Here is a 27578-nt window from a genome sequence, read left to right on the forward strand (position 1 = left end):
ACCCAGCGGCCATGGGGGGGGTCCCGGGGGGGGTGGCACCCACCTGGAAGGTGCCCAGGCTCTCCTCCAGGTCGGCCAGCATGGACCAGACCTTGAGGGACTTGTAGAGGCGGTTCTGGACGGGCTCCGTCGAGTCGAAGTACTCGGCCCGCTTGGCGGGCAGCGCCGTGGCTTTCTGGGGGGGACACGCGGAGAGCGGGGGGTGTCACCAGCGTCCCCCGCCGCAGCACCCAGCTGCCCCCCAGCTCCACTTTCGCCCTCCCAACGTGGATTACGGGACCCAGACGTCCCGTTAGGGCACCCAGACGTCCCTTAGGGCACCCTGACAGCCCTTTACAGCACCCAGACATCCCGTAAAGGCACCCAGATGTCTGTTAGGGCACCCGGGGGTCCCATTAGGATACCCAGACATCCCACTATGGCACCCCGACATCCCTTTACAGCACCCAGGGGTGCCATTATGGCACCTACGTGTCCCATTAGGGCACCCAGACATCCCGTTAGGGCACCCAGACATTCGTTAGGGCACCCAGATCTCCCATTAGGGCACCCAGACATCCCGTTACAGCACCCAGATGTCTGTTAGGGGACCCAGACGTCCCGTTAGGGCACCCAGGGGTCCCGTTAGGGCACCCAGATGTCCTGTTATGGCACCCAGATGTGTGTTAGGGCCCCCAGACGTCCCGTTATGGCACCCAGGGGTCCCGTTAGGGCACCCAGATGTCCCGTTAGGGCACCCAGACGTCCCGTTAGGGCCCCCAGACATCCCGTTATGGCACCCAGGGGTCCCGTTAGGGCACCCAAATGTCTGTTAGGGCACCCAGATGTGTGTTAGGGCCCCCAGACGTCCCGTTATGGCACCCACGGGTCCCGTTAGGGCACCCAGATGTCCCGTTAGGGCACCCAGACATCCCGTTATGGCACCCAGGGGTCCCGTTAGGGCACCCAGATGTGTGTTAGGGCCCCCAGACGTCCCGTTAGGGCCCCCAGGGGTCCCGTTAGGGCACCCAGATGTGTGTTAGGGCACCCAGCTGTCCCGTTATGGCCCCCAGGGGTCCCGTTAGGGCCCCCGTGGGTGGGGCCGCGGCCCCGCCCGCGCACCCGCAGGATGCGCAGGGCCTCCTCGTAGTTCTCGTGGCGCAGCTCCATCTCGCCGAACTCGCACCAGACGGCGGCCAGGTCCTCCACCTGCCGGAAGCGGACGCGGGTGGCCTTGGTCAGGATGGTGCGGGCCTGGGGACAGAAGGGACGGTCAGGGGGGACAGCGGGGGGGACATGGGGGCACAGTCAGGGGGTGGGGGGCACGGGAGACAGTCGGGGTCTGGGGGACACTGGAGGGGACAGTCAGGGCTTGGGGGGACACAGGGGACAGTCAGGGTCTGGGGGACAGCAGGGGGACAGTCAGGGCCTGGGGGGACACTGGAGGGGACAGTCAGGGTCCGGGGGACATCGGGGGACAGTCAGGGCTTGGAGGGACACAGGGGACAGTCAGGGTCTGGGGGACACTGGAGGGGACAGTCAGGGTCTTGGGGACATCAGGGGGACAGTCAGGGCCTGGGGGGACACTGGAGGGGACAGTCAGGGTCCGGGGGACATCGGGGGACAGTCAGGGCTTGGAGGGACACAGGGGACAGTCAGGGTCTGGGGGACATCAGGGGACAGTCAGGGTCTGGGGGACACTGGAGGGGACAGGCAGGGTCCGGGGGACATTGCGGGACAGTCAGGGCTTGGAGGGACACAGGGGACAGTCAGGGTCTGGGGGACACTGGAGGGGACAGGCAGGGTCCGGGGGACACAGGGGACAGTCAGGGTCTGGGGGACACTGGAGGGGACAGTCAGGGGGTGGGGGACATCAGGGGGACATTCAGGGCTTGGGGGGACACTGGAGGGGACAGGCAGGGTCTGGGGGACACCAGGGGACAGGGGACATGGAGGGCAGTCAGGGTTCGGGGGGACACAGGGGACAGGGTTTGGGGGACATGGGGGGGCTGTCAGGGTGTTCGGGGGATATTGGGGACATTCAGACTTTGGGGGGGGACAGTCAGGGTTTGGGGACACGGGACAGTCAGAGTTTGGGGACACACACAGGGGACACCGTTTGGGGATGGGGGACAGTCAGGGTTTGGGGACACAGGGGACAGACAGGGTTTGGGGGGGACATGGGGGACAAAGTTTGGGGATGGGGGGACAGTCAGGGTTTGGGAGGACACAGAGGGGACATTCAGGGTTTGGGGACACAGGGGACACTCGGGGTTTGGGGACACACACAAGGGACGGGGTGTGGGGACAGTCAGAGTTTGGGGACACACAGAGGGGACAGGGTTTGGGGACACACACAAGGGCCAGGGTGTGGGGACAGGGGGGACAGTCGGGATTCGGGGGTGTCCCCGGGGGAGGGGACGCCGGGGTCCCCACTGACGTCATCCAGCTGCCCGTTGTCCTCGTAGAAGCGGGCGAAGGCCACCCAGAGCCCGTGGGGCCGCCCCGTCGCCTTGAAGGGGTCCACGGTGCGGACGGCCTCCGTGTAGGTGTTGATGATCTGGGGACACGGTGGGGACACGGTGGGGACACCTCGGGGACACCTCCGAACCCCCAAATGTGTCACCCCCCCCCCCCCATATGCACCCCGCTGTCCCCATGCGTCCCCCCCTATACCCGGAGCGTCTACACCAGGTGTGTCCCCTCATGTCCACCCCAGCGTCCCCATGTCCATCCCAGTGTCCCATGTCCACCCCAGCGTCCCCTCATGTCCACCCCAGTGTCCCCATGTCCACTGCAGTGTCCCCCTGTGTCCCATGTCCACCCCAGTGTCCCCATGTCCACCGCAGTGTCCCCCTGTGTCCCATGTCCACCCCAGTGTCCCCATGTCCACCGCAGTGTCCCCTGTGTCCCATGTCCACCCCAGTGTCCCCATGTCCACCCCAGTGTCCCCTCATGCCCACCCCAGTGTCCCCATGTCCACCCCTGTGCCCCCTCATGCCCACCCCAGTGTCCCCATGTCCACCCCAGTGTCCCCCTGTGTCCCATGTCCACCCCAGTGTCCCCATGTCCACCCCAGTGTCCCCTCATGCCCACCCCCGTGTCCCCTCACCTCCACCCCAGTGTCCCCATGTCCACTCCCATGTCCCCTCATGCCCACCCCAGTGTCCCCTCATGTCCACCTCTGTGTCCACTCATGTCCACCCAGTGTCCCCATGTCCACCCCAGTGTCCCCCAGTGTCCCCCTGTCCCCTCAGCATCCTCTGTGCTCCCCTTATGTGCACCCCAATGTCCCCGTGTCCCCTGGCAGCCACCCTGCTGTCCCTGTGACAAGCGGGTGTCCCCCTATGGCCACCCCAATGTCCCTGTGTCTCCCCTATACACACCCTGGTGTCCCCACGTGTCCCCTGAGAGCCACCCCAGTGTCCCCACGTGTCCCCTATAGGCATCCCGCTGTCCCCAGGTGTCCCCTATACACACCCCAGTGTCCCCAGATGTCCCCCTATGACCACCCCAATGTCCCCAGGTGTCCCTCTATGTCCCCCTCAATGCCCCCAGCTGTCCCCCTATGCCCACCCCAATGTCCCCAGGCGTCCCCTATACACACCCCAATGTCCCCAGATGTCCCCCTGTTTCCACCCCAATGTCCCCAGATGTCCCCCTATTCCCGCCCCAGTGTCCCCAGGTGTCCCCCTATGCCACTCCACTGTCCCTGTGTCCCTCTGTGTCCCCCTCCACCCACCCATGTCCCAAGATGTCCCCTATACACACCCCAGTGTCCCCAGGTGTCCCCTATGCACACCCGGGTGTCCCCGGATGACCCCCTGTGCCCACCCCAATGTCCCCAGATGTCCCCCCACTGTCCCCATGTCCCTCTATGTCCCCCTCCACGCACCCGCATGTCCCCTATCCCCACACCACCCGTGGCCCCGCCACCCAACAGCCACCCCCCAGCCCCAACCCAGCCGTCCCCCACCGCGTCCCCCGCCACGTCCCCCGCCGCGTCCCCCGCCGCGTCCCCGCCGCGTCCCCGCCGCGTCCCCACCTGCTCGGGGCGCCCCTGGTAGAGCTGCACCCGCTTGTGCCACTCGTGGACGTTGTGGGGGTTCTGGCGCAGCAGGACGCTGTTCAGCAGCAGCGGGCGCCGGGCCATCAGCTGCTCGAAGCGGGCCAGCCGCAGCTCCAGCTCCACCTCCTCTGGGGACACGGTGACAAGGGGACAGGGTGAGAAGGGGACATGGGGACAAGGGGACATGGGGACGGGGTGACTGGCACCCCTCGGGGTGGGGACAAGGGGTCTGGGGACACCAGGGCCATCAGCTGCTCGAAGCGGGCCAGCCGCAGCTCCAGCTCCACCTCCTCTGGGGACACGGTGACAAGGGGACACTGTGAGAAGGGGACGTGGGGACAAGGGGACATGGGGACAAGGGGACATGGTGACTGGCACCCCTCGGGGTGGGGACAAGGGGTCTGGGGACACCAGGGCCATCAGCTGCTTGAAGCGGGCCAGCCGCAGCTCCAGCTCCACCTCCTCTGGGGACACGGTGACAAGGGGACACGGTGACAAGGGGACGTGGGGACAAGGGGACATAGGGACAAGGGGACAAGGGGACATGGGGACGGGGTGACTGGCACCCCTCGGGGTGGGGACAGGGGCTCTGGGGACACCAGGGCCATCAGCTGCTCGAAGCGGGCCAGCCGCAGCTCCAGCTCCACCTCCTCTGGGGACACGGTGACAAGGGGACACGGTGACAAGGGGACGTGGGGACAAGGGGACATGGGGACACGGTGACTGGCACCCCTCGGGGTGGGGACAGGGGCTCTGGGGACACCACGGCCACCAGCTGCTCGAAGCGGGCCAGCCGCAGCTCCAGCTCCAGCTCCACCTCCTCTGGGGACACGGTGACAAGGGGACACGGTGACAAGGGGACATGGGGACGGGGTGACTGGCACCCCTCGGGGTGGGGACAAGGGGTCTGGGGACACCAGGGCCGCCAGCTGCTCGAAGCGGGCCAGCCGCAGCTCCAGCTCCACCTCCTCTGCGGACAGTGGTGGGGACAGTGTTGGGGACACGGTGACAAGGGGACATGCGGGGAGGGGGTGACTGGCACCCCTCAGGGTGGGGACAGGGGGCCTGGGGACACCTGGGGACAGGACGGGGTGACAAGGGGACACACGGGGACAGGACAGGGTGACCACGATGCCCACAGGGTGCTGGGCATCCCCTGGGGTGGGGACAGGGGGCCTGGGGACCCCTGGGGACGGGGTGACCGGCACCCACACGGGCGCTGGGTGTCCCCTGGGGGGGGGACCGGGGGTGTTTGGGGACACCTGGGGTGACAAGGGGACCCCTGGGGACGTGGTGACCAGCACCCACACGGGCGCTGGGTGCCCCCGGGAGGGGGGACAGGGGGGTTTGGGGGCACCTGGGGTGACAAGGGGACCCCTGGGGACGTGGTGACCAGCACCCACACGGGCGCTGGGTGTCCCCTGGGGGGGGGAGCGGGGGTGTTTGGGGACACCTGGGGTGACAAGGGGACCCCTGGGGACGTGGTGACCAGCACCCACACGGGCGCTGGGTGTCCCCTGGGGGGGGACGGGACAGGGGGGTTTGGGGACAGCCGGGTGACCAGGACCCCCTCAAGGTGCTGGGTGTCCCTTGGGGTGGGGAGAGGGCGTCAGGGACACTTGGGGACAGGATGGAGCGACAAGGGGACACCCGGGGTGACGTGAGGTGTCAGGGGACACCAGGGGAGGGGACAGGGCCCCCCCAGACTCACCCTCTTGGGGGGAAACTGAGGCAGGGCCCCCCAAACTCACCCTGCTGGGGGCAGGGCCCCCCCAAACTCACCCTCTTGGGGGGAAACTGAGGCAGGGCCCCCCCAAACTCACCCTGTTGGGGGCAGGGCCCCCCCAAACTCACCCCTCTTGGGGGGAAACTGAGGCAGGGCCCCCCCAAACTCACCCTGTTGGGGGGAACTGAGGCAGGGCCCCCCCAAACTCACCCCTGTTGGGGGGAACTGAGGCAGGGCCCCCCCAAACTCACCCTGCTGGGGGCAGGGCCCCCCCAAACTCACCCTCTTGGGGGGAAACTGAGGCAGGGCCCCCCCAAACTCACCCTGTTGGGGGCAGGGCCCCCCCAAACTCACTCCTTTTGGGGGGAAACTGAGGCAGGGCCCCCCCAAACTCACCCTGTTGGGGGCAGGGCCCCCCCAAACTCACCCTCTTGGGGGGAAACTGAGGCAGGGCCCCCCCAAACTCACCCTGTTGGGGGCAGGGCCCCCCCAAACTCACCCCTTTTTGGGGGAAACTGAGGCAGGGCCCCCCCAAACTCACCGTCCTCCTCCTTGCCCAGCTCGGCGACCGTCTCCATCTTGGCGGCGATGACGCTCTCCTCGAACTGGGCGTAGCTGTCGAAGACCTGGGTGAAGTCCCGCACCGTCATCACCGTCTGCACCGCCTCCTCGTAGACGTCCCGGGCCTGCGGGGACAGCGGGTTGGGGACAGCGGGTTGGGGACAGCGGGTTGGGGACAGGGTGGGATGGAGCTGCCATGGCTCTTGGGGTCGTGTGGAGGGGACAGGGGACCGGGGTGGTGGTGGCTCCTCAGTGACGTGGGGACACGGGACCGGGGTGGTGGCGGCCCTGGGGTGACATGGGGACAGAGGACTGGGATGGTGGTGGCCTTGGGGTGACATTAAGACAGGGGACAGGGGCGGTGGTGGCTTTAGGGTGGCATGGGGCACAGGGAACTGGGGGGGTGGTGGCCCTGGGGTGACGTGGGGACAGGGGACCGGGGTGGTGGTGGCCCTGGGGTGACATTAAGACACGGGATGGGGACGGTGGTGGCTTTAGGGTGACATGGGGACAGGGGATTGGGATGGTGATGGCTTTAGGGTGGCATGGGGGACACGACAGGAGTGGTGGTGGCCCTCGGGTGACATGGGGAACAGGGGTGGTGGTGGCTCCTGGGTGATGCGGGGACACGGGACCGGGGTCGTGGTGGCCCTAGGGCGAGGTGGGGACAGGGTGGTGGTGGCCCTGGGGTGACATAAAGGCAGGGGACTGGGGCAGTGTGGGGACAGGGGGTGGGGGCTGTGGTGGCCCTGAGGGACAGAAGTTCAGGTGGTGGTGGCCCTGGGGTGGCATAAAGAAGAGGGGACAGAGACTGTGGTGGCCCTGGGGTGGCCTGGGGGAGAGGGGACCAGGGTTGTGGTGGCCCTGGGGTGGTGTGGGGACAGGGGACAAGGGCGGTGGTGGCCCTGGAGGGCACGGGGACAGGGGACCATGTTTGTGGTGGCCTCATGGTGGTGTGCAGAGAAGGGATGGGTGCTGTGGTGGCCCTGGGGTGGGGACAGGGGTTGTGGTGGCCCTGGGGTGCTGTGGGGACAGGGGATGGGTGCTGTGGTGGCCCTGGGGTGGGGACAGGGGTTGTGGTGGCCCTGGGGTGCTGTGGGGACAGGGGATGGGTGCTGTGGTGGCCTTGGGGTGGGGACAGGGGCTGTGGTGGCCCTGGGGTGGGGACAGAAGGCCAGGACTGTGGTGGCCCTGGGGTGGCCTGGGGACAGAAGGCCAGGACCATGGTGGCCCTGGGGAGGGTTGGGGACACAAGCCCAGAACTGTGGTGGCCCTGGGGGAGGTCTGGGGACAGAAGCCCAGGACCATGGTGGCCCCGGGAAGGTTTGGGGACTGGGGACGGGTGCTGTGGTGGCCCTGGGGGACAAAAACCCAGGACTGTGGTGGCCTTGGCATGGTTTGGGGACAGAAGGCCAGGACTGTGGTGGCCCCGGGGTGGGGACAGAAGCCCAGGACCATGGTGGCCCTGGGGAGGTCTGGGGACAGAAGGCCAGGACTGTGGTGGTCCTGGGGAGGTTTGGGGACCAGGGACGGGTGCTGTGGTGGCCCCGGGGCAGGGTGGGGGACAGAAGCCCAGGCCGGTGGTGGCCCCAGGTGGCCGTCGGGGCCATGTCACCTTCTCGAAGTGGCCGCTGCGGATGTAGCAGTCGGCCAGGGCGCCCCAGAGCCGGCCCAGCTGGTCGGTGAAGCGGGTCAGGCCCCCCCGGATGATGGCACCCGCGTCCAGCGAGCGCACCCGCTCCGGGTGCTGGGAGAGCAGCTCGCACAGCTCCTGCCACAGCTGGGGGGGAAAGGGGGGGGTCAGCACCCCGACGGGACCCCCAGCACCCATGGCAGACCCCCAGCACCCATGGGAGACCCCAGAGCCCCCCGGGGACCCCCAGCACCCATGGGAGCCCTGACACCCGCTCCGGGTGCTGGGAGAGCAGCTCGCACAGCTCCTGCCGCAGCTGGGGGGGAAAGGGGGGGGTCAGCACCCCGACGGGACCCCCAGCACCCATGGCAGACCCCCAGCACCCATGGGAGACCCCAGAGCCCCCCGGGGACCCCCAGCACCCATGGCAGACCCCCAGCACCCATGGGAGCCCTGACACCCGCTCCGGGTGCTGGGAGAGCAGCTCGCACAGCTCCTGCCGCAGCTGGGGGGGAAAAGGGGGGGGGTCAGCACCCCGACGGGACCCCCAGCACCCATGGCAGACCCCCAGCACCCATGGGAGACCCCAGAGCCCCCCGGGGACCCCCAGCACCCATGGCAGACCCCCAGCACCCATGGGAGCCCTGACACCCGCTCCGGGTGCTGGGAGAGCAGCTCGCACAGCTCCTGCCACAGCTGGGGGGGAAAGGGGGGGGTCAGCACCCCGACGGGACCCCCAGCACCCATGGCAGACCCCCAGCACCCATGGGAGACCCCAGAGCCCCCCGGGGACCCCCAGCACCCATGGCAGACCCCCAGCACCCATGGGAGCCCTGACACCCGCTCCGGGTGCTGGGAGAGCAGCTCGCACAGCTCCTGCCGCAGCTGGGGGGGAAAGGGGGGGGTCAGCACCCCGACGGGACCCCCAGCACCCATGGCAGACCCCCAGCACCCATGGGAGACCCCAGAGCCCCCCGGGGACCCCCAGCACCCATGGCAGACCCCCAGCACCCATGGGAGCCCTGACCCCCGCTCCGGGTGCTGGGAGAGCAGCTCGCACAGCTCCTGCCACAGCTGGGGGGAAAAGGGGGGGGGTCAGCACCCCGACGGGACCCCCAGCACCCATGGCAGACCCCCAGCACCCATGGGAGACCCCAGAGCCCCCCGGGGACCCCCAGCACCCATGGCAGACCCCCAGCACCCATGGGAGCCCTGACACCCGCTCCGGGTGCTGGGAGAGCAGCTCGCACAGCTCCTGCCACAGCTGGGGGGAAAAGGGGGGGGGTCAGCACCCCGACGGGACCCCCAGCACCCACGGCAAGCCCCCAGCACCCATGGGAGACCCCAGAGCCCCCGGGGACCCCCAGCACCCATGGCAGACCCCCAGCACCCATGGGAGCCCTGACACCCGCTCCGGGTGCTGGGAGAGCAGCTCGCACAGCTCCTGCCACAGCTGGGGGGGAAAGGGGGGGGTCAGCACCCCGACGGGACCCCCAGCACCCATGGCAGACCCCCAGCACCCATGGGAGACCCCAGAGCCCCCCGGGGACCCCCAGCACCCATGGCAGACCCCCAGCACCCATGGGAGCCCTGACACCCGCTCCGGGGGCGGGCGGAGCAGCTTGCACCGCTCCTGCCACAGCTGGGGGGAAAGGGGGGTCAGCACCCCGACGGGACCCCCAGCACCCATGGCAGACCCCCAGCACCCATGGGAGACCCCAGAGCCCCCCGGGGACCCCCAGCACCCATGGCAGACCCCCAGCACCCATGGGAGCCCTGACACCCGCTCCGGGTGCTGGGAGAGCAGCTCGCACAGCTCCTGCCACAGCTGGGGGGAAAGGGGGGGGTCAGCACCCCGACGGGACCCCCAGCACCCATGGCAGACCCCCAGCACCCATGGGAGACCCCAGAGCCCCCCGGGGACCCCCAGCACCCATGGCAGACCCCCAGCACCCATGGGAGCCCTGACACCCGCTCCGGGTGCTGGGAGAGCAGCTCGCACAGCTCCTGCCACAGCTGGGGGGGAAAGGGGGGGGTCAGCACCCCGACGGGACCCCCAGCACCCATGGCAGACCCCCAGCACCCATGGGAGACCCCAGAGCCCCCCGGGGACCCCCAGCACCCATGGCAGACCCCCAGCACCCATGGGAGCCCTGACACCCGCTCCGGGTGCTGGGAGAGCAGCTCGCACAGCTCCTGCCACAGCTGGGGGGGAAGGGGGGGTCAGCACCCCGACGGGACCCCCAGCACCCATGGCAGACCCCCAGCACCCATGGGAGACCCCAGAGCCCCCCGGGGACCCCCAGCACCCATGGCAGACCCCCAGCACCCATGGGAGCCCTGACACCCGCTCCGGGTGCTGGGAGAGCAGCTCGCACAGCTCCTGCCACAGCTGGGGGGGAAAGGGGGGGGTCAGCACCCCGACGGGACCCCCAGCACCCATGGCAGACCCCCAGCACCCATGGGAGACCCCAGAGCCCCCCGGGGACCCCCAGCACCCATGGCAGACCCCCAGCACCCATGGGAGCCCTGACACCCGCTCCGGGTGCTGGGAGAGCAGCTCGCACAGCTCCTGCCACAGCTGGGGGGAAGGGGGAGGTCAGCACCCCGACGGGACCCCCAGCACCCATGGCAGACCCCCAGCACCCATGGGAGACCCCAGAGCCCCCCGGGGACCCCCAGCACCCATGGCAGACCCCCAGCACCCATGGGAGCCCTGACACCCGCTCCGGGTGCTGGGAGAGCAGCTCGCACAGCTCCTGCCACAGCTGGGGGGAAAGGGGGGTCAGCACCCCGACGGGACCCCCAGCACCCATGGCAGACCCCCAGCACCCATGGGAGACCCCAGAGCCCCCCGGGGACCCCCAGCACCCATGGCAGACCCCCAGCACCCATGGGAGCCCTGACACCCGCTCCGGGTGCTGGGAGAGCAGCTCGCACAGCTCCTGCCACAGCTGGGGGGGAAAGGGGGGGGTCAGCACCCCGACGGGGCCCCCAGCACCCATGGCAGACCCCCCGCACCCATGGGAGACCCCAGAGCCCCCGGGGACCCCCAGCACCCATGGCAGACCCCCAGCACCCATGGGAGCCCTGACACCCGCTCCGGGTGCTGGGAGAGCAGCTCGCACAGCTCCTGCCACAGCTGGGGGGAAAGGGGGGCCAGCACCCCGACGGGACCCCCAGCACCCATGGCAGACCCCCAGCACCCATAGGAGACCCCAGAGCCCCCCGGAGACCCCCAGCACCCATGGGAGACGCCAGAGCCCCCCCAGCCCCCTCTGTCACCCCCCCAGAGCCCCTTTTCCCCCTCCCCAACCTCCCTGTTCCCCTCCCCCCGTGCCCCCCCAGCACCCCTGGGTGCCCCCCCCCCCAGCACCCATGGGTGCCCCCCCAGGGTGCCCACCTGGTAATTGGACTTGCCCTCCTTGGAGACGAAGCGCTCGTCGTTAACGAGCCGCGCCAGGCGCACGGCGGCCTCGTCCAGGCGCCCGACGGAGCGCAGGTAGGCCACGTACTCCTCCGCGCTCTCGGGGCTCAGCTGGCAGGGGACAGTCAGGGCCTGTCCCCAACGTCCCCAACGTCCCCTCCCCCCCGAGCCGGGGCCCCCTCCCTCCCCTGTGGTGGCCCCGACCCTGGCTGCTGCCACCCAAAGTGCCCCAGCCCTGCCACAGGCACCTGCCACCATCCTCCTGTCCCTTGTCACCTCTGTCCCCGTCACCTCCGTCCTTGTCCCTTGTCACCTCTGTCCCCGTCACCAATGTCCCTCTCCATGTAGCGCTGCCATTGCTGTCCCTGCTCCGTGTCACCTTCGTCCCCACTCTGTGTCACTACCACCTCTCTCTGCCCCGTCACCTCTGTCCCTGCTCCGTGTCACCTCCGTCCCTGCTCTGTGTCACCTCCGTCCCTCCCCATGCCATCCCTGCCACCTCTGTCCTTGCTCCGTGTCACCTCTGTCCCTGCTCCGTGTCACCTCCATCCCTGCTCCGTGTCACCTCTGCCACCTCCGTCCCTCCCCATGCCATCCCTGCCACCTCCGTCCCTGCTCCGTGTCACCTCTGTCCCTGCTCCGTGTCACCTCCGTCCCTGCTCTGTGTCACCTCCGTCCCTCCCCATGCCATCCCTGCCACCTCTGTCCTTGCTCCGTGTCACCTCTGTCCCTGCTCCGTGTCACCTCTGCCACCTCCGTCCCTCCCCATGCCATCCCTGCCACCTCCGTCCCTGCTCCGTGTCACCTCTGCCACCTCCGTCCCTCCCCATGCCATCCCTGCCACCTCCGTCCCTGCTCCGTGTCACCTCCGTCCCCTCTGTCCCTCCCCATGCCATCCCTGCCACCTCTGTCCCTGCTCCATGTCACCTCTGTCCTTGCTCCGTGTCACCTCTGCCACCTCCGTTCCTCCCCATGCCATCCCTGCCACCTCCGTCCCTGCTCCGTGTCACCTCTGTCCCTGCTCCGTGTCACCTCCGTCCCTGCTCTGTGTCACCTCCGTCCCTCCCCATGCCATCCCTGCCACCTCTGTCCTTGCTCCGTGTCACCTCTGCCACCTCCGTCCCTCCCCATGCCATCCCTGCCACCTCTGTCCTTGCTCCGTGTCACCTCTGCCACCTCCGTTCCTCCCCATGCCATCCCTGCCACCTCCGTCCCTGCTCCGTGTCACCTCTGTCCCTGCTCCGTGTCACCTCTGCCACCTCCGTCCCTCCCCATGCCATCCCTGCCACCTCCGTCCCTGCTCCGTGTCACCTCCGTCCCCTCTGTCCCTCCCCATGCCATCCCTGCCACCTCTGTCCCTGCTCCGTGTCACCTCTGTCCCTGCTCTGTGTCACCTCTGCCACCTCCGTCCCTCCCCATGCCATCCCTGCCACCTCCGTCCCTGCTCCGTGTCACCTCTGTCCCTGCTCCGTGTCACCTCTGCCACCTCCGTCCCTCCCCATGCCATCCCTGCCACCTCCGTCCCTGCTCCGTGTCACCTCCGTCCCCTCTGTCCCTCCCCATGCCATCCCTGCCACCTCTGTCCCTGCTCCGTGTCACCTCTGTCCCTGCTCTGTGTCACCTCTGCCACCTCCGTCCCTCCCCATGCCATCCCTGCCACCTCCGTCCCTGCTCCGTGTCACCTCTGTCCCTGCTCCGTGTCACCTCTGTCCCTGCTCTGTGTCACCTCTGCCACCTCCGTCCCTCCCCATGCCATCCCTGCCACCTCTGTCCTTGCTCCGTGTCACCTCTGCCACCTCCGTCCCTCCCCATGCCATCCCTGCCACCTCTGTCCCTGCTCCGTGTCACCTCTGTCCCTGCTCCGTGTCACCTCTGCCACCTCCGTCCCTCCCCATGCCATCCCTGCCACCTCCGTCCCTGCTCCGTGTCACCTCTGCCACCTCCGTCCTTCCCCATGCCATCCCTGCCACCTCCGTCCCTGCTCCGTGTCACCTCTGTCCCTGCTCCGTGTCACCTCTGCCACCTCCGTCCCTCCCCATGCCATCCCTGCCACCTCTGTCCCTGCTCCGTGTCACCTCTGCCACCTCCGTCCCTCCCCATGCCATCCCTGCCACCTCTGTCCCTGCTCCGTGTCACCTCTGTCCCTGCTCCGTGTCACCTCTGCCACCTCCGTCCCTCCCCATGCCATCCCTGCCACCTCCGTCCCTGCTCCGTGTCACCTCTGCCACCTCCGTCCCTCCCCATGCCATCCCTGCCACCTCTGTCCCTGCTCCGTGTCACCTCTGCCACCTCCGTCCCTCCCCATGCCATCCCTGCCACCTCTGTGCCTGCTCCGTGTCACCTCTGCCACCTCCGTCCCTCCCCATGCCATCCCTGCCACCTCCGTCCCTGCCTCGTGTCACCTCTGTCCCTGCTCCGTGTCACCTCCGTCCCTCCCCATGCCATCCCTGCCACCTCCGTCCCTGCTCCGTGTCACCTCTGCCACCTCCGTCCCTCCCCATGCCATCCCTGCCACCTCCGTCCCTGCTCCGTGTCACCTCTGCCACCTCCGTTCCTCCCCATGCCATCCCTGCCACCTCCGTCCCTGCTCCGTGTCACCTCTGTCCCTGCTCCGTGTCACCTCTGCCACCTCCGTTCCTCCCCATGCCATCCCTGCCACCTCTGTCCCTGCTCCGTGTCACCTCTGCCACCTCCGTTCCTCCCCATGCCATCCCTGCCACCTCCGTCCCTGCTCCGTGTCACCTCTGTCCCTGCTCCGTGTCACCTCCGTCCTTCCCCATGCCATCCCTGCCACCTCCGTCCCTGCTCCGTGTCACCTCTGTCCCTGCTCCGTGTCACCTCTGTCCCTGCTCTGTGTCACCTCCGTCCCTCCCCATGCCATCCCTGCCACCTCTGTCCTTGCTCCGTGTCACCTCTGCCACCTCTGTTCCTCCCCATGCCATCCCTGCCACCTCCGTCCCTGCTCCGTGTCACCTCTGTCCCTGCTCCGTGTCACCTCTGCCACCTCCGTCCCTCCCCATGCCATCCCTGCCACCTCTGTCCCTGCTCCGTGTCACCTCTGTCCCTGCTCCGTGTCACCTCTGCCACCTCCGTTCCTCCCCATGCCATCCCTGCCACCTCTGTCCCTGCTCCGTGTCACCTCTGTCCCTGCTCCGTGTCACCTCTGTCCCCGCCCCATGTCCTTGCCATCTCTGTCCTTACTCTGTCACCTCCACCCCTGCTTGGTGTCACCTCTGCCACCGCTGCCCTTGCGCTGTGTCACCTCTGTCCCTGCCACCCCTCTCTGCCCCGTGTCCCTCCTGCTCCCCCCACCCCCTCAACGTCCCCCGTGTCCCTCGTGCCACCTCTGTCCCCATGTCGCCCTCCCGCCACCCAAATCACCCCGTCCCCTCCGTTCCCCCTGCCACCACCCCGGGGTGACACTACCAGGTGTGCCGCCACCCCGGGGTGACATCGTGGGGTGTTCCACCGCCCCAGGGTGACACCACCACTCGTGCCACCACCCCAGTGTGACACCGCTGCTTGTGCCACCACCCCGGGGATGACACTGCCGGCTGTGCCAACACCCCGGGGGTGACACCGCCGGCTGTGCCAACACCCCGGGGGTGACACTGCCACCACCTCGAGGTGACATCATGGGGTGTTCCACAGCCCCAGGGTGACACCATGGCTGTACCATCACCCTGGGGGGCCACCACTGGCCACGCCACCAACCCCAGATGCCACCGCTGGGGGTGCCACCACCAGGTGTGCCACTGCCCTGGATGACAGTGTAGGTGACACCACCGCTTGCGACACCACCCTGGGGTGACATCATGGCGTGTTCCGCCACCTCAGGGTGACACCACGGCTGTACCATCACCCCGGGGTGCCACCACCAGCTACATCACCACCCCAGATGCCACTGCCGGGGGTGCCACCACCCCAGAGTGCCACCACCAGGTGTGCCACCACCCTGGGTAACACTGTAGGTGACACCACCGCTTGTGCCACCACCCTGGGGTGACATCATGGGGTGTTCCACCACCTCAGGGGGACGCTACGCCTGTACCACCACCCCGGGGTGCCACCGCCGTCCACGCCACCCACCCCAGATGCCGCCGCCGGGGGTGCCACCGCCCCAGGGTGCCACCGCCGGGGGTGCCACGGCGGCGGGCGCCAGCAGGTACCTTCAGGTAGCGGCGGTAGACGCGGACGGCGGTCTCGGGCAGGGGGTAGCGGCGCACGAACTGGAGGTAGAGGGGCCAGATGCGGTGGTGCTGGGTGATGGGCAGCGCCCGCAGGGCCCGGTCGAAGGTGCGGCGCGTCCGCGTGATCCGGCCCTGCTCCACCAGGAACTGGCAGTAATCCAGCCAGATGCGGGGCATCTGTGGGGCACGGCGGGCGCTCAGGGGCTGGGGGAGCTCGGGGGGGAGGGTTATGGGGCTGGGAGGGGTTTGGGGGGTACTTATGGGGCTCGGGGGGTAGTTGTGGGGCTGGGGGAGAGCTTATGGGGGTAGTTGTGAGGCTGGGAGAGTTTAGGGGAGGAGTTATGGGGCTGGGAGGGATTTGTGGGGGTAGTTATGGGGCTTGTGGGGGTAGTTATGGGGCTGGGGGGGCTTGTGGGGGTAGTTATGGGGCTGGGGGGCTTGTGGGGGTAGTTATGGGGCTTGTGGGGGTAGTTATGGGGCTGGGAGGGGCTTGCAGGGGTAGTTATGGGGTTTGTGGGGGTAGTTATGGGGCTGGAGAGAGCTTATGGGGGTAGTTGTGGGGCTGGGAGGGATTTGTGGGGGTAGTTATGGGGCTTGTGGGGGTAGTTATGGGGCTGGGGTGGGCTTGTGGGGATAGTTATGGGGCTGGGGGGGCTTGTGGGGATAGTTATGGGGCTGGGAGGGGCTTGTGGGGGTAGTTATGGGGCTGGGAGGGGCTTGTGGGGGTAGTTATGGGGCTTGTGGGGGTAGTTATGGGGCTGGGGTGGGCTTGTGGGGATAGTTATGGGGCTGGGGGGGCTTGTGGGGGTAGTTATGGGGCTTGTGGGGGTAGTTATGGGGCTGGGAGGGGCTTGCAGGGGTAGTTACGGGGTTTGTGGGGGTAGTTATGGGGCTGGGAGGGGCTTGTGGGGGTAGTTATGGGGCTTGTGGGGGTAGTTATGGGGCTGGGGGGGCTTGTGGGGGTAGTTATGGGGCTTGTGGGGGTAGTTATGGGGCTGGGAGGGGTAGCTGGGGGGCTAGGGAGAGCCTGGGGGTAGTTATGGGGCTGGGGAGGGCAGGGGGCAGCTCTGGGGCTGGGGGGGGCAGCTTGGCCCCCCCAATGTCCCCAGCCCCCAGCTCCCCCACCTTCCAGCTCCCTCCCTGCGTCCCCCCGCGTCCCCACGTCCCCTCTATGTCCCCTCCACGTGTCCCCGGACGCCTCCCACACCCCCTTCCCCCCACCCCCCTCCAGCTGCCCACACCCTGTGTCCCTCCCGCGTCCCCGTGTCCCCAAACGCTTCCCACCCCCATCCCCTTCCCCCCCACGTCCCTTCCAGCTGCCCATGTCCCTCTGTCCCCCTCTGTGTCCCTGTGTTCCCTGTCCCCATGTCCCCCCCATGTCCCTGCGTCCCCTCCATGTCCCCTCTGTCCCCAAACGCTTCCCACCCCCCATCCCCTTCCCCCACCATGTCCCTTCCAGCTGCCCACGTCCCTCTGTCCCCCTCTGTGTCCCCGTCCCCATGTCCCCTCCGTGTCCCTGTGTCCCCCCGTGTCCCCTCCATGTCCCTGTGTCCCCCCGTGTCCCCTCCATGTCCCTGTGTCCCCTCTGTCCCCAAACGCTTCCCACCCCCCCATCCCCTTCCCCCCACCACGTCCCTTCCAGCTGCCCACGTCCCTCTGTCCCCCGTGTCCCCATGTCCCCTCTGTCCCCAAACGCTTCCCACCCCCCATTCCCTTCCCCCCCACGTCCCTTCCAGCTGCCCATGTCCCTCTGTCCCCCTCCGTGTCCCTGTGTTCCCTGTCCCCGTGTCCCCTCCATGTCCCTGTGTCCCCCCTGTGTCCCCGTCCCCATGTCCCCGTGTCCCCTCTGTCCCCAAACGCTTCCCACCCCCCCATCCCCTTCCCCCACCATGTCCCTTCCAGCTGCCCACGTCCCTCTGTCCCCCTCTGTGTCCCCGTCCCCATGTCCCCTCCGTGTCCCTGTGTCCCCCCATGTCCCCTCCATGTCCCTGTGTCCCCCCGTGTCCCCTCCATGTCCCTGTGTCCCCCCGTGTCCCCATGTCCCCGTGTCCCCTCTGTCCCCAAACGCTTCCCACCCCCCCATCCCCTTCCCCCCACCACGTCCCTCTGTCCCCCGTGTCCCCATGTCCCTTCTGTCCCCAAACGCTTCCCACCCCCCCATCCCCTTCCCTCTGCCACGTCCCTTCCAGCTGCCCATGTCCCCATGTCCCCCTCCGTGTCCCTGTGTTCCCTGTCCCCGTGTCCCCTCCATGTCCCTGTGTCCCCCCTGTGTCCCCATGTCCCCATGTCCCTGTGTCCCCTCCATGTCCCCTCTGTCCCCAAACGCTTCCCACCCCCATCCCCTTCCCCCACCATGTCCCTTCCAGCTGCCCACGTCCCTGTGTCCCCCTCCATGTCCCCGTGTCCCCTCTGTCCCCAAACGCTTCCCACCCCCCCATCCCCTTCCCCCCACCACGTCCCTTCCAGCTGCCCACGTCCCTCTGTCCCCCTCTGTGTCCCTGTGTCCCCGTCCCCATGTCCCCGTGTCCCCTCTGTCCCCAAACGCTTCCCACCCCCCCATCCCCTTCCCCCCACCACGTCCCTTCCAGCTGCCCACGTCCCTCTGTCCCCCTCTGTGTCCCTGTGTCCCCCGTCCCCTCCGTGTCCCCGTGTCCCCCCCGTGTCCCCGTGTCCCCTCCGTGTCCCCACCTTGTGCATGAAGACGAGGGCGCGCTCGTGGCAGCTGTTGGCCTCCTCGTAGGCGGGGTCGGTGGGGCAGCGCCCCTTCACCTGCTGCCGCCGCTGCCGCAGGTACTGGTACCACAGCTTGTAGCTGAGGGGACACGCTTGTCACCCGCTGCCACCCCCCCGCCACCACCGCGAGGAGACACGGGACGTCCTTGTCACCCGTGTCACCCGCCTCCCTGCCCTGGGGGAGAAGGCGGGAGGTCCTGTCGTGTGTGTCCCCCCCCCCCGCCACGGGGACCTGGGATGTCCCTGTCACCGCTCGGGAGGAGACCGAGGGTGGCCCCATCGCTCCCCGGGAAGTCCCTGTCCCCTGAGGCCACCCTGACGTCCCCGTCCCCCACGAGGACACCCAGGACGTCCCCATGTCGTGTCCCCAGCCCCGAGGTGCTCCTGAGGTCCCTGTGTCCCCCCCAAGGCCACCGTGAGGTCCCCGTGTCCCCCCCGCGTCCCCACCTGCTGGGCAGCTCCCTCGGGGCCCCCGGAGGTCCCTGTCCCCCCCGAGGCCGCCCTGGGGTCCCCATCCCCGCGAGGCCACCCCCGAGGTGTCCCTGTGGCCCTGTCACCCCCCAAGGGCACCCTGAGGTCCCCATGTCCCCCTGTGCCCCCCCCTGCAGGCAGCTCCCTGAGGGCCCCTGTCCCCCCCGTGTGCCCCGTGTCCCCCCATGTCCCCCGCATCCCCCCATGTCCCCACCTGCCAGGCAGCTCCCTGAGGGCCCCTGTCCCCCCCATGTGCCCCGTGTCCCCCCATGTCCTCCCGTGTCCCCACCTGCCGGGCAGCTCCCTGAGGGCCCCTGTCCCCCCCGTGTGCCCCGTGTCCCCCCCATGTCCTCCCGTGTCCCCCCCTGCCAGGCAGCTCCCTGAGGGCCCCTGTCCCCCCGTGTGCCCCGTGTCCCCCCCATGTCCTCCCGTGTCCCCCCTGCCGGGCAGCTCCCTGAGGGCCCCTGTCCCCCGCCATGTGCCCCGTGTCCCCCATGTCCTCCCGTGTCCCCACCTGCCAGGCAGCTCCCTGAGGGCCCCTGTCCCCCGCCATGTGCCCCCCATGTCCCCCCGTGTCCCCACCTGCCGGGCAGCTCCCTGAGGGCCCCTGTCCCCCCGTGTCCCCCCCATGTCCCCCCGTGTCCCCACCTGCCAGGCAGCTCCCTGAGGGCCCCTGTCCCCCCCATGTGCCCCGTGTCCCCCCCATGTCCTCCCGTGTCCCCCCTGCCGGGCAGCTCCCTGAGGGCCCCTGTCCCCCCCGTGTGCCCCCCATGTCCCCCCGTGTCCCCCGCGTCCCCACCTGCCGGGCAGCTCCCTGAGGGCCCCTGTCCCCCCGTGTCCCCCCCATGTCCCCCCGTGTCCCCACCTGCCAGGCAGCTCCCTGAGGGCCCCTGTCCCCCCGTGTCCCCCCCATGTCCCCCCGTGTCCCCCCGCGTCCCCACCTGCCAGGCAGCTCCCTGAGGGCCCCTGTCCCCCCCATGTGCCCCGTGTCCCCCCCATGTCCTCCCGTGTCCCCCCTGCCGGGCAGCTCCCTGAGGGCCCCCTCCCCCCCCGTGCCCCCCCCATGCCCCCCCGTCTCCCCCCGCGTCCCCACCTGCCAGGCAGCCCCCTGAGGGCCCCTGTCCCCCCGTGTCCCCCCGCGTCCCCACCTGCCGGGCAGCTCCCTGAGGGCCCCTGTCCCCCCCGTGTCCCCCCCATGTCCCCCCGTGTCCCCCCGCGTCCCCACCTGCCGGGCAGCTCCCTGAGGGCGCGCTCGAAGAGGAGGTTGAGGCGGGGGCGGGGGCCGCGCTGGCGCGCCTGGGCGTAGCGCAGCCAGCACCGCACCGAGAAGGGGTTGCGCAGCAGCTCCTCCTCGTGCTGCACGTCCTCCTCCTCCTGGGGACGGGGGGACAGCGGGTCAGGGCGGCGGGGACGGGGACAGGGGGTGAGTACGGGAGTGACAGGGACAGGGGGGGACGGGGAGCGAGGGGGGACGGGGACAGGGGACGAGGGGGGACAGGGGACGAGGGGGTGAGTACAGGAGTGACGGGGACAGGGGGGACGGGGAGCGAGGGGGGACGGAGACAGGGGACGGGGACAGGGGACGGGGACAGGGGACGGGGAGGGACAGGGGACAAGGGGGTGAGTACGGGAGTGATGGGGACAGGGAGGGACGGGGAGCGAGGGGGGATGGGGACAGGGGACGAGGGGGGACAGGGGACGAGGGGGTGAGTACGGGAGTGACGGGAACAGGGGGGACGGGGAGCGAGGGGGGACGGGGACAGGGGACGGGGACAGGGGACGAGGGGGTGAGTATGGGAGTAACGGGGACAGGGAGGGATGGGGAGCGAGGGGGGACGGGGACAGGGGACGAGGGGGGACAGGGGACGAGGGGGGACAGGGGACGAGGGGGTGAGTACGGGAGTGATGGGGACAGGGAGGGACGGGGAGCGAGGGGGACGGGGAACGGGGACGAGGGGGTGAGTACGGGAGTGACGGGGACAGGGGGGATGGGGAGCGAGGGGGGACGGGGACAGGGGACGAGGGGGGACGGGGACAAGAAGGGACGGGACGAGGGGAGCAGAAACAAGGGGTGACGGGGACGAGGGGTGAGGGGGGCCAGGGACATGGGGACGAGGGGCGATGGGGACAGGGGGGACGGGGACAGGGGGTGAATATGGGAGTGACAAGGAGAAGGAAGGACAAGGAGCAAGGGGTGACGGGGACAGGAGGTGATGGGGGACGGGGGGTGGCAGGGACAGGGGTGAGGGGGGACAGGGGATGAGTATGGGAGCGATGGGGACAAGAAGGGACAGGGAGCGAGGGGGGATGGGGACACGGGGAGTGAAAACAAGGGGTGACGGGGACAGGGGGTGAGGGGGACAGGGGTGACAGGGGACGGGGGACAGGGGAGAGCGACAAGGAGGGAGACGGGTGATGGGGACAGAGGACAAGGGGGGACAGGGGACGAGTGTGGGAGTGACAGGGACAAGGAGGGACAGGGAGACGGAGGTGACAGGGACACGGGGAGCAGAAGCAAGGGGTGACGAGGGCAGGGGGTGACAAGGGACAGGGAGCAAGTATGGGAGTGACAGGGACAAGGAGGGACGGGGGGTGACGGGGACACAGGGAGGAAGAACAAGGGGGGACAGGGAGGGAGGGGGAGCAGGGACGAGGGGTGACGGGGACAGGAGGGTGACAGGGACACGGGGAGCAGAAATGGGGGGACGGGAGAGGGGGTGACAGGGACACGGGGGCAGTGGGGACAGGGAGCGAGGGCACGGGGGGACGGGGAGCAAGAACAAAGGGGGACAGGGACGGGGGGTGGCAGCGACAAGGGGGGGACAGGGAATGAGGGGGGACAGGGAAGGGGGGGGACGGGGACACGGGGGGGACACAAGGACACGGGGGGGACGACAGGAGGGGGACGGGACACGGGGCGGGGGGACAGGGACACGGGGTGGGGGGACACAGGGACACGGGGCGGGGGGACGGACAGGGAACACGGGGGAGGGACGGGGGGGGACACGGGGACACGGGGGGGGACACGGGGGGGGAGGACGGGGCCGGGTCCCGCCGCCCCCCGCACTCACGAAGCGCAGCTCGGGCCGCTCCGCCTCCGGCCCCGCTCCGAGCCCGAGCCCGAGCCCGAGCCCGAGCCCGAGCCCCGGCTCCGCTCCCGGCCCCGGCCCCGGCCCCGGCTCCGGCTCCGCTCCCGGCTCCGCTCCCGGCTTCGCTCCTGGCTCCGGCTCCGGCTCCGGCTCCGGCTCCGGCTCCGGCTCCGGCTCCGCTCCCGGCTTCGCTCCTGGCTCCGGCTCCGGCTCCGGCTCCGGCTCCGGCTCCGGCTCCGCTCCCGGCGGCTCCTCCCGCTGCGGCATCGCCGCCGTCTCCGCCATCTTCCCCCGCTCCGCCACCACTTCCGGCGGGCCGCGATGACGCCACTTCCGCCCGCCTATCGGCCCTTTCTCCACCTCCTGCGCTCTCATTGGTCGCTGCTCCCGTCCTTCAGGATCTCGCCCCGCCCTCCCCCGTCGCCCGCCTCTAAACCAACCGGCGGCGGGCGTGCTGGGCGCTCGGGCCAATGGGCGGCCGCTGTGTTGCGGGGTGGGAAGGCGGAAGTGGCGGGGCCCTGGAGGCGCCATGGGGGTGAAGCTGGAGATCCTGAGGGTGCGGGGGGGTGGGAATTACCCCGGGGGGGGGGCAATAAGGGGGGATTACCCTCGGGGGGGCAGTTGGGGGTTAATGGGGGGCAATAAGGGTCGGGGGGCGGGATTAACCCCGGGGGGGCAATAAAGGGGGTAACAGGGGGTATTAACCCGGGGGGCAATGGGGGGGGCAATGAGACTGGGGGGGAGAAGAGGGGGGGTTCACCCGAGGGGGGCAGGTGGGGGGTAACCAGGGGGGGCAATAAGGGGGGGGTAACCCCGGGGGGCTGTTGGGGGCAATAAGGGGGGTATTAACCCCGGGGGGGCAATAAGGGGGGTATTAACCCCGGGGGGGCTGTTGGGGGGCAATAAGGGGGTAGTAACCCCGGGGGGGGCAATAAGGGGGGCAGTAAGGGGGTGACAGCAGGGGACGTCCTGCCCCGGGCCGGGGGACGTGGGGGGGGGGGAGTTGGGGACAGCAGGGACACGGCAGGGTAGGGGACAGGAGGTGGCACCGGGGCACAGGTGACAGCGGGGGGAGGTGACAGCGGGGACCCCCTGGCACGGGTGGTAAGGACAGCAGGTGACACTGGTGGGGACGGTGGGTGACACTGGGACACAGGTGACATCAGTGGAGACACCCCAGCACAGGTGACGGGGACCGTGGGTGGCACTGAGACACAGGTGACATCGGTGGGGACGATAGGTGACTCCAGGGACACCCTGGCACAAGTGACAGCAGTGGGGACAGTGACACTGGGGGACCCCCTGGCGCGGGCGATGGGGACAGTGGGTGACGCTGGGGTCACCCCAGCACAGGTGACAGCACTGGGGACAGTAGGTGACACCCTAGCACAGGTGATGGGGACAGTCGGTGACACTGGGACACAGGTGACATCAGTGGGGGACACTGGGGGACACCCTGGCACAAGGAATGGGGACAGTGGTTGACACTGGGATACAGGTGACATCAGTAGGGACAACGGGTGGCACTGGGGACACCCTGGCATAGGTGACAGCAGTGGGGACAGTGGGTGACACTGTGGCACAGGTGATGGGGACAGTGACACCAGGGTACAGGTGACATCAGCAGGGACGGTGACACCGGGGGACCCCCTGGCACAAGGAATGGGGACAGTGGGTGACACCAGGGTACAGGTGACAGCACTGGGGACAGTGGGTGGCACTGGGGACACCCCAGCACAGGTGACAGGGACAGCAGGTGGCACTGGGACACAGGTGACATTGGTGGAGACGGTGGGTGGCACTGGGGACACCCTGGCACAAGGAATGGGGACAGTGGGTGACACTGGGGACACCCAGTACAGGTGACAGCAGTGGGGACAGTAGGTGACACCATGGCACAGGTGACGGGGACAGTGGGTGGCAGTGGGGCACAGGTGACATTGGTGGGGACACCGGGGGACCCCCTGGCACAAGGAATGGGGACAGCGGGTGACACTGGGGCACCGGTGACATCAGTGGGGACAGTGGGTGACACTGGGGACATCGGTGGGGACAATGGGTGGCACTGGGGCGCAGGTGACATCAGTGGGGACAGTGGGTGACACTGGGGACATCGGTGGGGACAGCGGGTGACACTGGGGCGCAGGTGACATCAGTGGGGACAGTGGGTGACACTGGGGACATCGGTGGGGACAGCGGGTGGCACTGGGGCGCAGGTGACATCAGTGGGGACAGCGGGTGGCACTGGGGACATCGGCGGGGGGTGGCACAGGCGATGGGGCTGGCGGTGGGTGACCCCGGTGACCTCCTGCCCTCGGCTGGGTGACGCTGGTGCCACCCCCAGGGGGTGGGGGTGGGGGGTGGGGGTGTCCGGGTGACCCCAGGGGGTGACAGGAGGTGACAGGAGGTGACAGGGGTGCCGGTGTCCCCTGTCCCCAGATGCTGCTCTATTTGTCCTTCCCCGTCGGGGTCTTCTGGGTCTCCAACCAGGCCGAGTATTTCCAGCGTCACGTGGTGCAGCGCAAGGTGGGGGAGGGGCCCGGGGGGGAGGGGTCCCCGGGGGGGGAGGGGGCTCGGGGGAGGGGGAGGGGAGGGGAGGGGGAGGGGGTCCCCGCCCCTCCCCCGCTGACCCCGCTCTCTTTCCCAGAGGGAGATTTTTCCTCCGGACGACCCCAAGCGGGTAAGAGACCCCCAGTGTCCCCCCGCTGTCCCCAACGTCCCCCCCCCCGGTGTCCCCAACAACCCCGATGTCGTCGTCCCCCCCCCCAGTGTCCCCAACATCCCCCTGGTGACCCCAGTGTCCCCCCCCCAGTGACCCCAATGTCCTCCTGGTGTCCCCAGCATCCACCCCAGTGTCACCAACATCCCCCTTGATGTCCCCAGTGTCCCCCCCTCCGTGTCCCCAATGTCCTCCCTGGAGTCCCCAGGTCACCCCCCCCAGTGTCCCCATTGTCCCCAACGTCCCCCCCTGGTGTCCCCAACAACCCCGATGTCGTCCCCCCCAGTGTCCCCAACATCCCCCTGGTGACCCCAGTGTCCCCCCCAGTGACCCCAGTGTCCTCCTGGTGTCCCCAGCGTCCCCAGCATCCACCCCAGTGTCACCAACATCCCCCCTGATGTCCCCAGTGTCCCCCCCCCCCCTGTCCCCCCTGTCCTCCCCAGAGTGCCCCAGTCACCCCCCTGGTGTCCCCATTGTCCCCAACGTCCCCCCCGGTGTCCCCAACAACCCCGATGTCGTCGTCCCCCCCCCAGTGTCCCCAACAGCCCCCTGGTGACCCCAGTGTCCCCCCCCCAGTGACCCCAATGTCCTCCTGGTGTCCCCAGCGTCCCCAGCATCCCCCCCAGTGTCCCCAACCTCCCCCTGGTGCCCCCAGTGTCCTCCCCCAGTGACCCCAATGTCCTCCTGGTGTCCTCAGCGTCCCCAGCATCCACCCCAGTGTCACCAACATCCCCCCTGATGTCCCCAATGTCCTCCCTGGAGCCCCCAAGTCACCCCCCCGGTGTCCCCAACAACCCCGATGTCGCCCCCCCCCCCCAGTGTCCCCAACATCCCCCAAGTGTCCCCAGTGTCCTCCCCCAGTGACCCCAGTGTCCTCCTGGTGTCCCCAGCGTCCCCAGCATCCACCCCAGTGTCACCAACATCCCCCCTGATGTCCCCAGTGTCCTCCCTGGAGTCCCCAAGTCACCCTCCCAGTGTCCCCAACATCCCCTTCCCGGTGTCCCCAGTGTCCCCTCCTGGTGTTCCCAATGTCCTCCTGGTGTCCCCAGTGCCCCCAATATCCCCCCAGTGCCCCCAACGTCCCCTCAGTGTCCCCAGCGTCCTCCCTGGTGGCCCTAAAATCGCCAATGTCCCCCCGGTGGCCGCATTGTCCCTCCTGGTGTCCCCAACATCCTCCTGGTGTCCCCAGCATCCACCCCCGCTGTCCCCAATGTCCCTGCAGTGCCCCCAGTGTCCCCAACATCACCCTCCAGTGTCCCAACATCTCCAGCATCCCCCCCCTGGTGTCCCCAGTGTCCCCCATGGTGTCCCCAACATCCCCAGCATCCCCCCTGCTGTCCCCAACGTCCCCCCTGGTGTCCCCAATGTCCTGGTGTCCCCAACATCCCCAGCATCCACCTGTGTCCCCAACATCCCCAATGTCCCCCCGGTGTCCCCAATGTCCCCCCGGTGTCCCCAACATCCCCAGCATCCACCCCAGTGTCCCCAGTGTCCCCTTTGGTGTCCCCAACATCCCCAGCATCCCCCCTGCTGTCCCCAACGTCCCCCCTGGTGTCCCCAATGTCCTGGTGTCCCCAACATCCCCAGCATCCACCTGTGTCCCCAACATCCCCAATGTCCCCCCGGTGTCCCCAATGTCCCCCTGGTGTCCCCAACGTCCTCCTGGTGTCCCCAACATCCCCAGCATCCACCCCAGTGTCCCCAGTGTCCCCTTTGGTGTCCCCAACGTCCCCAACACCTCCCCCCGTCCCTGATGTCTCCCTGGTGTCCCCAGCATCCCCCACGATGTCCCCAACAACCGCCTCAATGTCCTCCCAGCGTCCCCAATGTCCCCAAGGTCCCCTGACGTCCCCAAGGTGTGTCGTCCCCCCCCCGCAGTGTCACTCCAGCCCCACGTCGGGTCGGGGGTGACACAGGGGACGCTCGTGACGCTCCTGTCCCCCCCCCCGGGGCCACCCCCGTGTCCCCGCTGTCCCCTGACGCCCCCGTGTCCCCCCCCAGCGGCAGGCGATGGCGGAGCTGAAGCAGCGGCTGCGGGAGGGGAAGGGGACACGGGACTGAGGGGACACGGGGACACCCGGCCACCGCCACCCCCGCGGCGACAGAGGACCCGTGGCAGCGTCGTGACGCCAGCGCCGTGGCCGTCTTGGTGACAGAGGGGACACGGGGCTGCTCGACGTGGCTTCGTCGTGACGCCGCGGCCGCGTTGGTGACAGAGGGGACGCGTGGCAGCGTCCTGTCACCGTGGCCACGGCAGCGATGGCATCGCTGTGGCCACGTTGGTGACAGAGGGGACACGTGGCTTCGTCGTGACACCGTCGCCGCGGCCGTGTTGGTGACAGAGGGGACACGTGGCCTCGTCCTGTCACCGTGGACGTGTCCTGATACCGTCGTCGTGGCCAGATGGGTGACAGAGGGGACACGCGGCTTCGTCCTCATGCCATCGCCGCGACCGCATTGGTGACGGAGGGGACACGTGGCCGCATCTTGTCACCGCAGCCGCGTCTCGATGCCATCGCGGTGGCCCCGTTGGTGACAGAGGGGACATACGGCCACGTGCTGTCGCCAGGGCCACGTCGTGACGCCATCACCGTGATCGCGTCGGTGACGGAGGGGACACGCGGCTTTGTCCTGATGCCATCGCTGCGGCCGCGTTGGTGATGGAGGGGACACGTGGCTGTCCCCGTGTCCCTGCCCTGGCAGCGTCACCGCGACGGCCGGTGACACAGACCTGCGTCTGTACCGGTCACCGCCCTGGTGCCATCGCCGTGGCCCGGGTGTCGGAGGGGACGAGTGACACCCCGGGTGTCCCCACCCCCAATAAACGTCGCTGGCACCGGCGCCGCCTGCGTGGGGGGGTCACGGTGACAGGGGGGTCCCCAGGGTGTCACGGGGGGTGGCCTGGGTGTCCCCTAGTGCCACCTGGGGGTCCTGTGTCCCCTGGGGACCGCGTGTCCCCTAGTGTCACCCGTCTGCTGTGG

At 69.2% G+C, this 27578-nt stretch overlaps 3 protein-coding genes across 3 annotated transcripts; 2 read left to right on the forward strand and 1 right to left on the reverse strand.

Annotated features, from left to right (window-relative positions):
• Positions 1–43: 43 nt before the first annotated feature.
• Positions 44–22253, reverse strand: LOC148050691 (pre-mRNA-splicing factor SYF1-like; the record flags this gene model as incomplete). The annotated part of the gene is made up of 11 exons (XM_087741078.1): positions 21861–22253; positions 20015–20163; positions 18274–18397; positions 15565–15762; positions 11372–11506; positions 7951–8115; positions 6316–6460; positions 4025–4176; positions 2420–2539; positions 1102–1233; positions 44–175 (listed from the first exon to the last, which is right to left on the reverse strand). Coding segments are annotated over exons 1-11 (1845 nt in total), but the record flags the coding sequence as incomplete, so codon positions are not given.
• Positions 1240–2412, forward strand: LOC148050692 (uncharacterized; the record flags this gene model as incomplete). Its single annotated transcript, XM_087741090.1, has 1 exon — positions 1240–2412. A coding segment is annotated over exon 1 (1137 nt), but the record flags the coding sequence as incomplete, so codon positions are not given.
• Positions 22254–22309: 56 nt separating the features above from the next.
• On the forward strand, positions 22310–27438 carry PET100 (PET100 cytochrome c oxidase chaperone). Its single transcript, XM_087741086.1, has 4 exons — positions 22310–22434; positions 24318–24404; positions 24526–24558; positions 26599–27438. The coding sequence occupies exons 1-4, from the start codon at positions 22408–22410 to the stop codon at positions 26656–26658; spliced, it is 207 nt and encodes a 68-aa protein (XP_087597212.1). The 5' UTR covers positions 22310–22407; the 3' UTR covers positions 26659–27438.
• The last annotated feature ends 140 nt before the right edge of the window (positions 27439–27578 follow it).

This window comes from Nipponia nippon, unplaced genomic scaffold (assembly GCF_047370975.1).
Source record: "Nipponia nippon isolate SJK-2023a ecotype South Korea unplaced genomic scaffold, ASM4737097v1 scaffold_72, whole genome shotgun sequence".
Lineage (NCBI taxonomy): Eukaryota > Metazoa > Chordata > Aves > Pelecaniformes > Threskiornithidae > Nipponia > Nipponia nippon.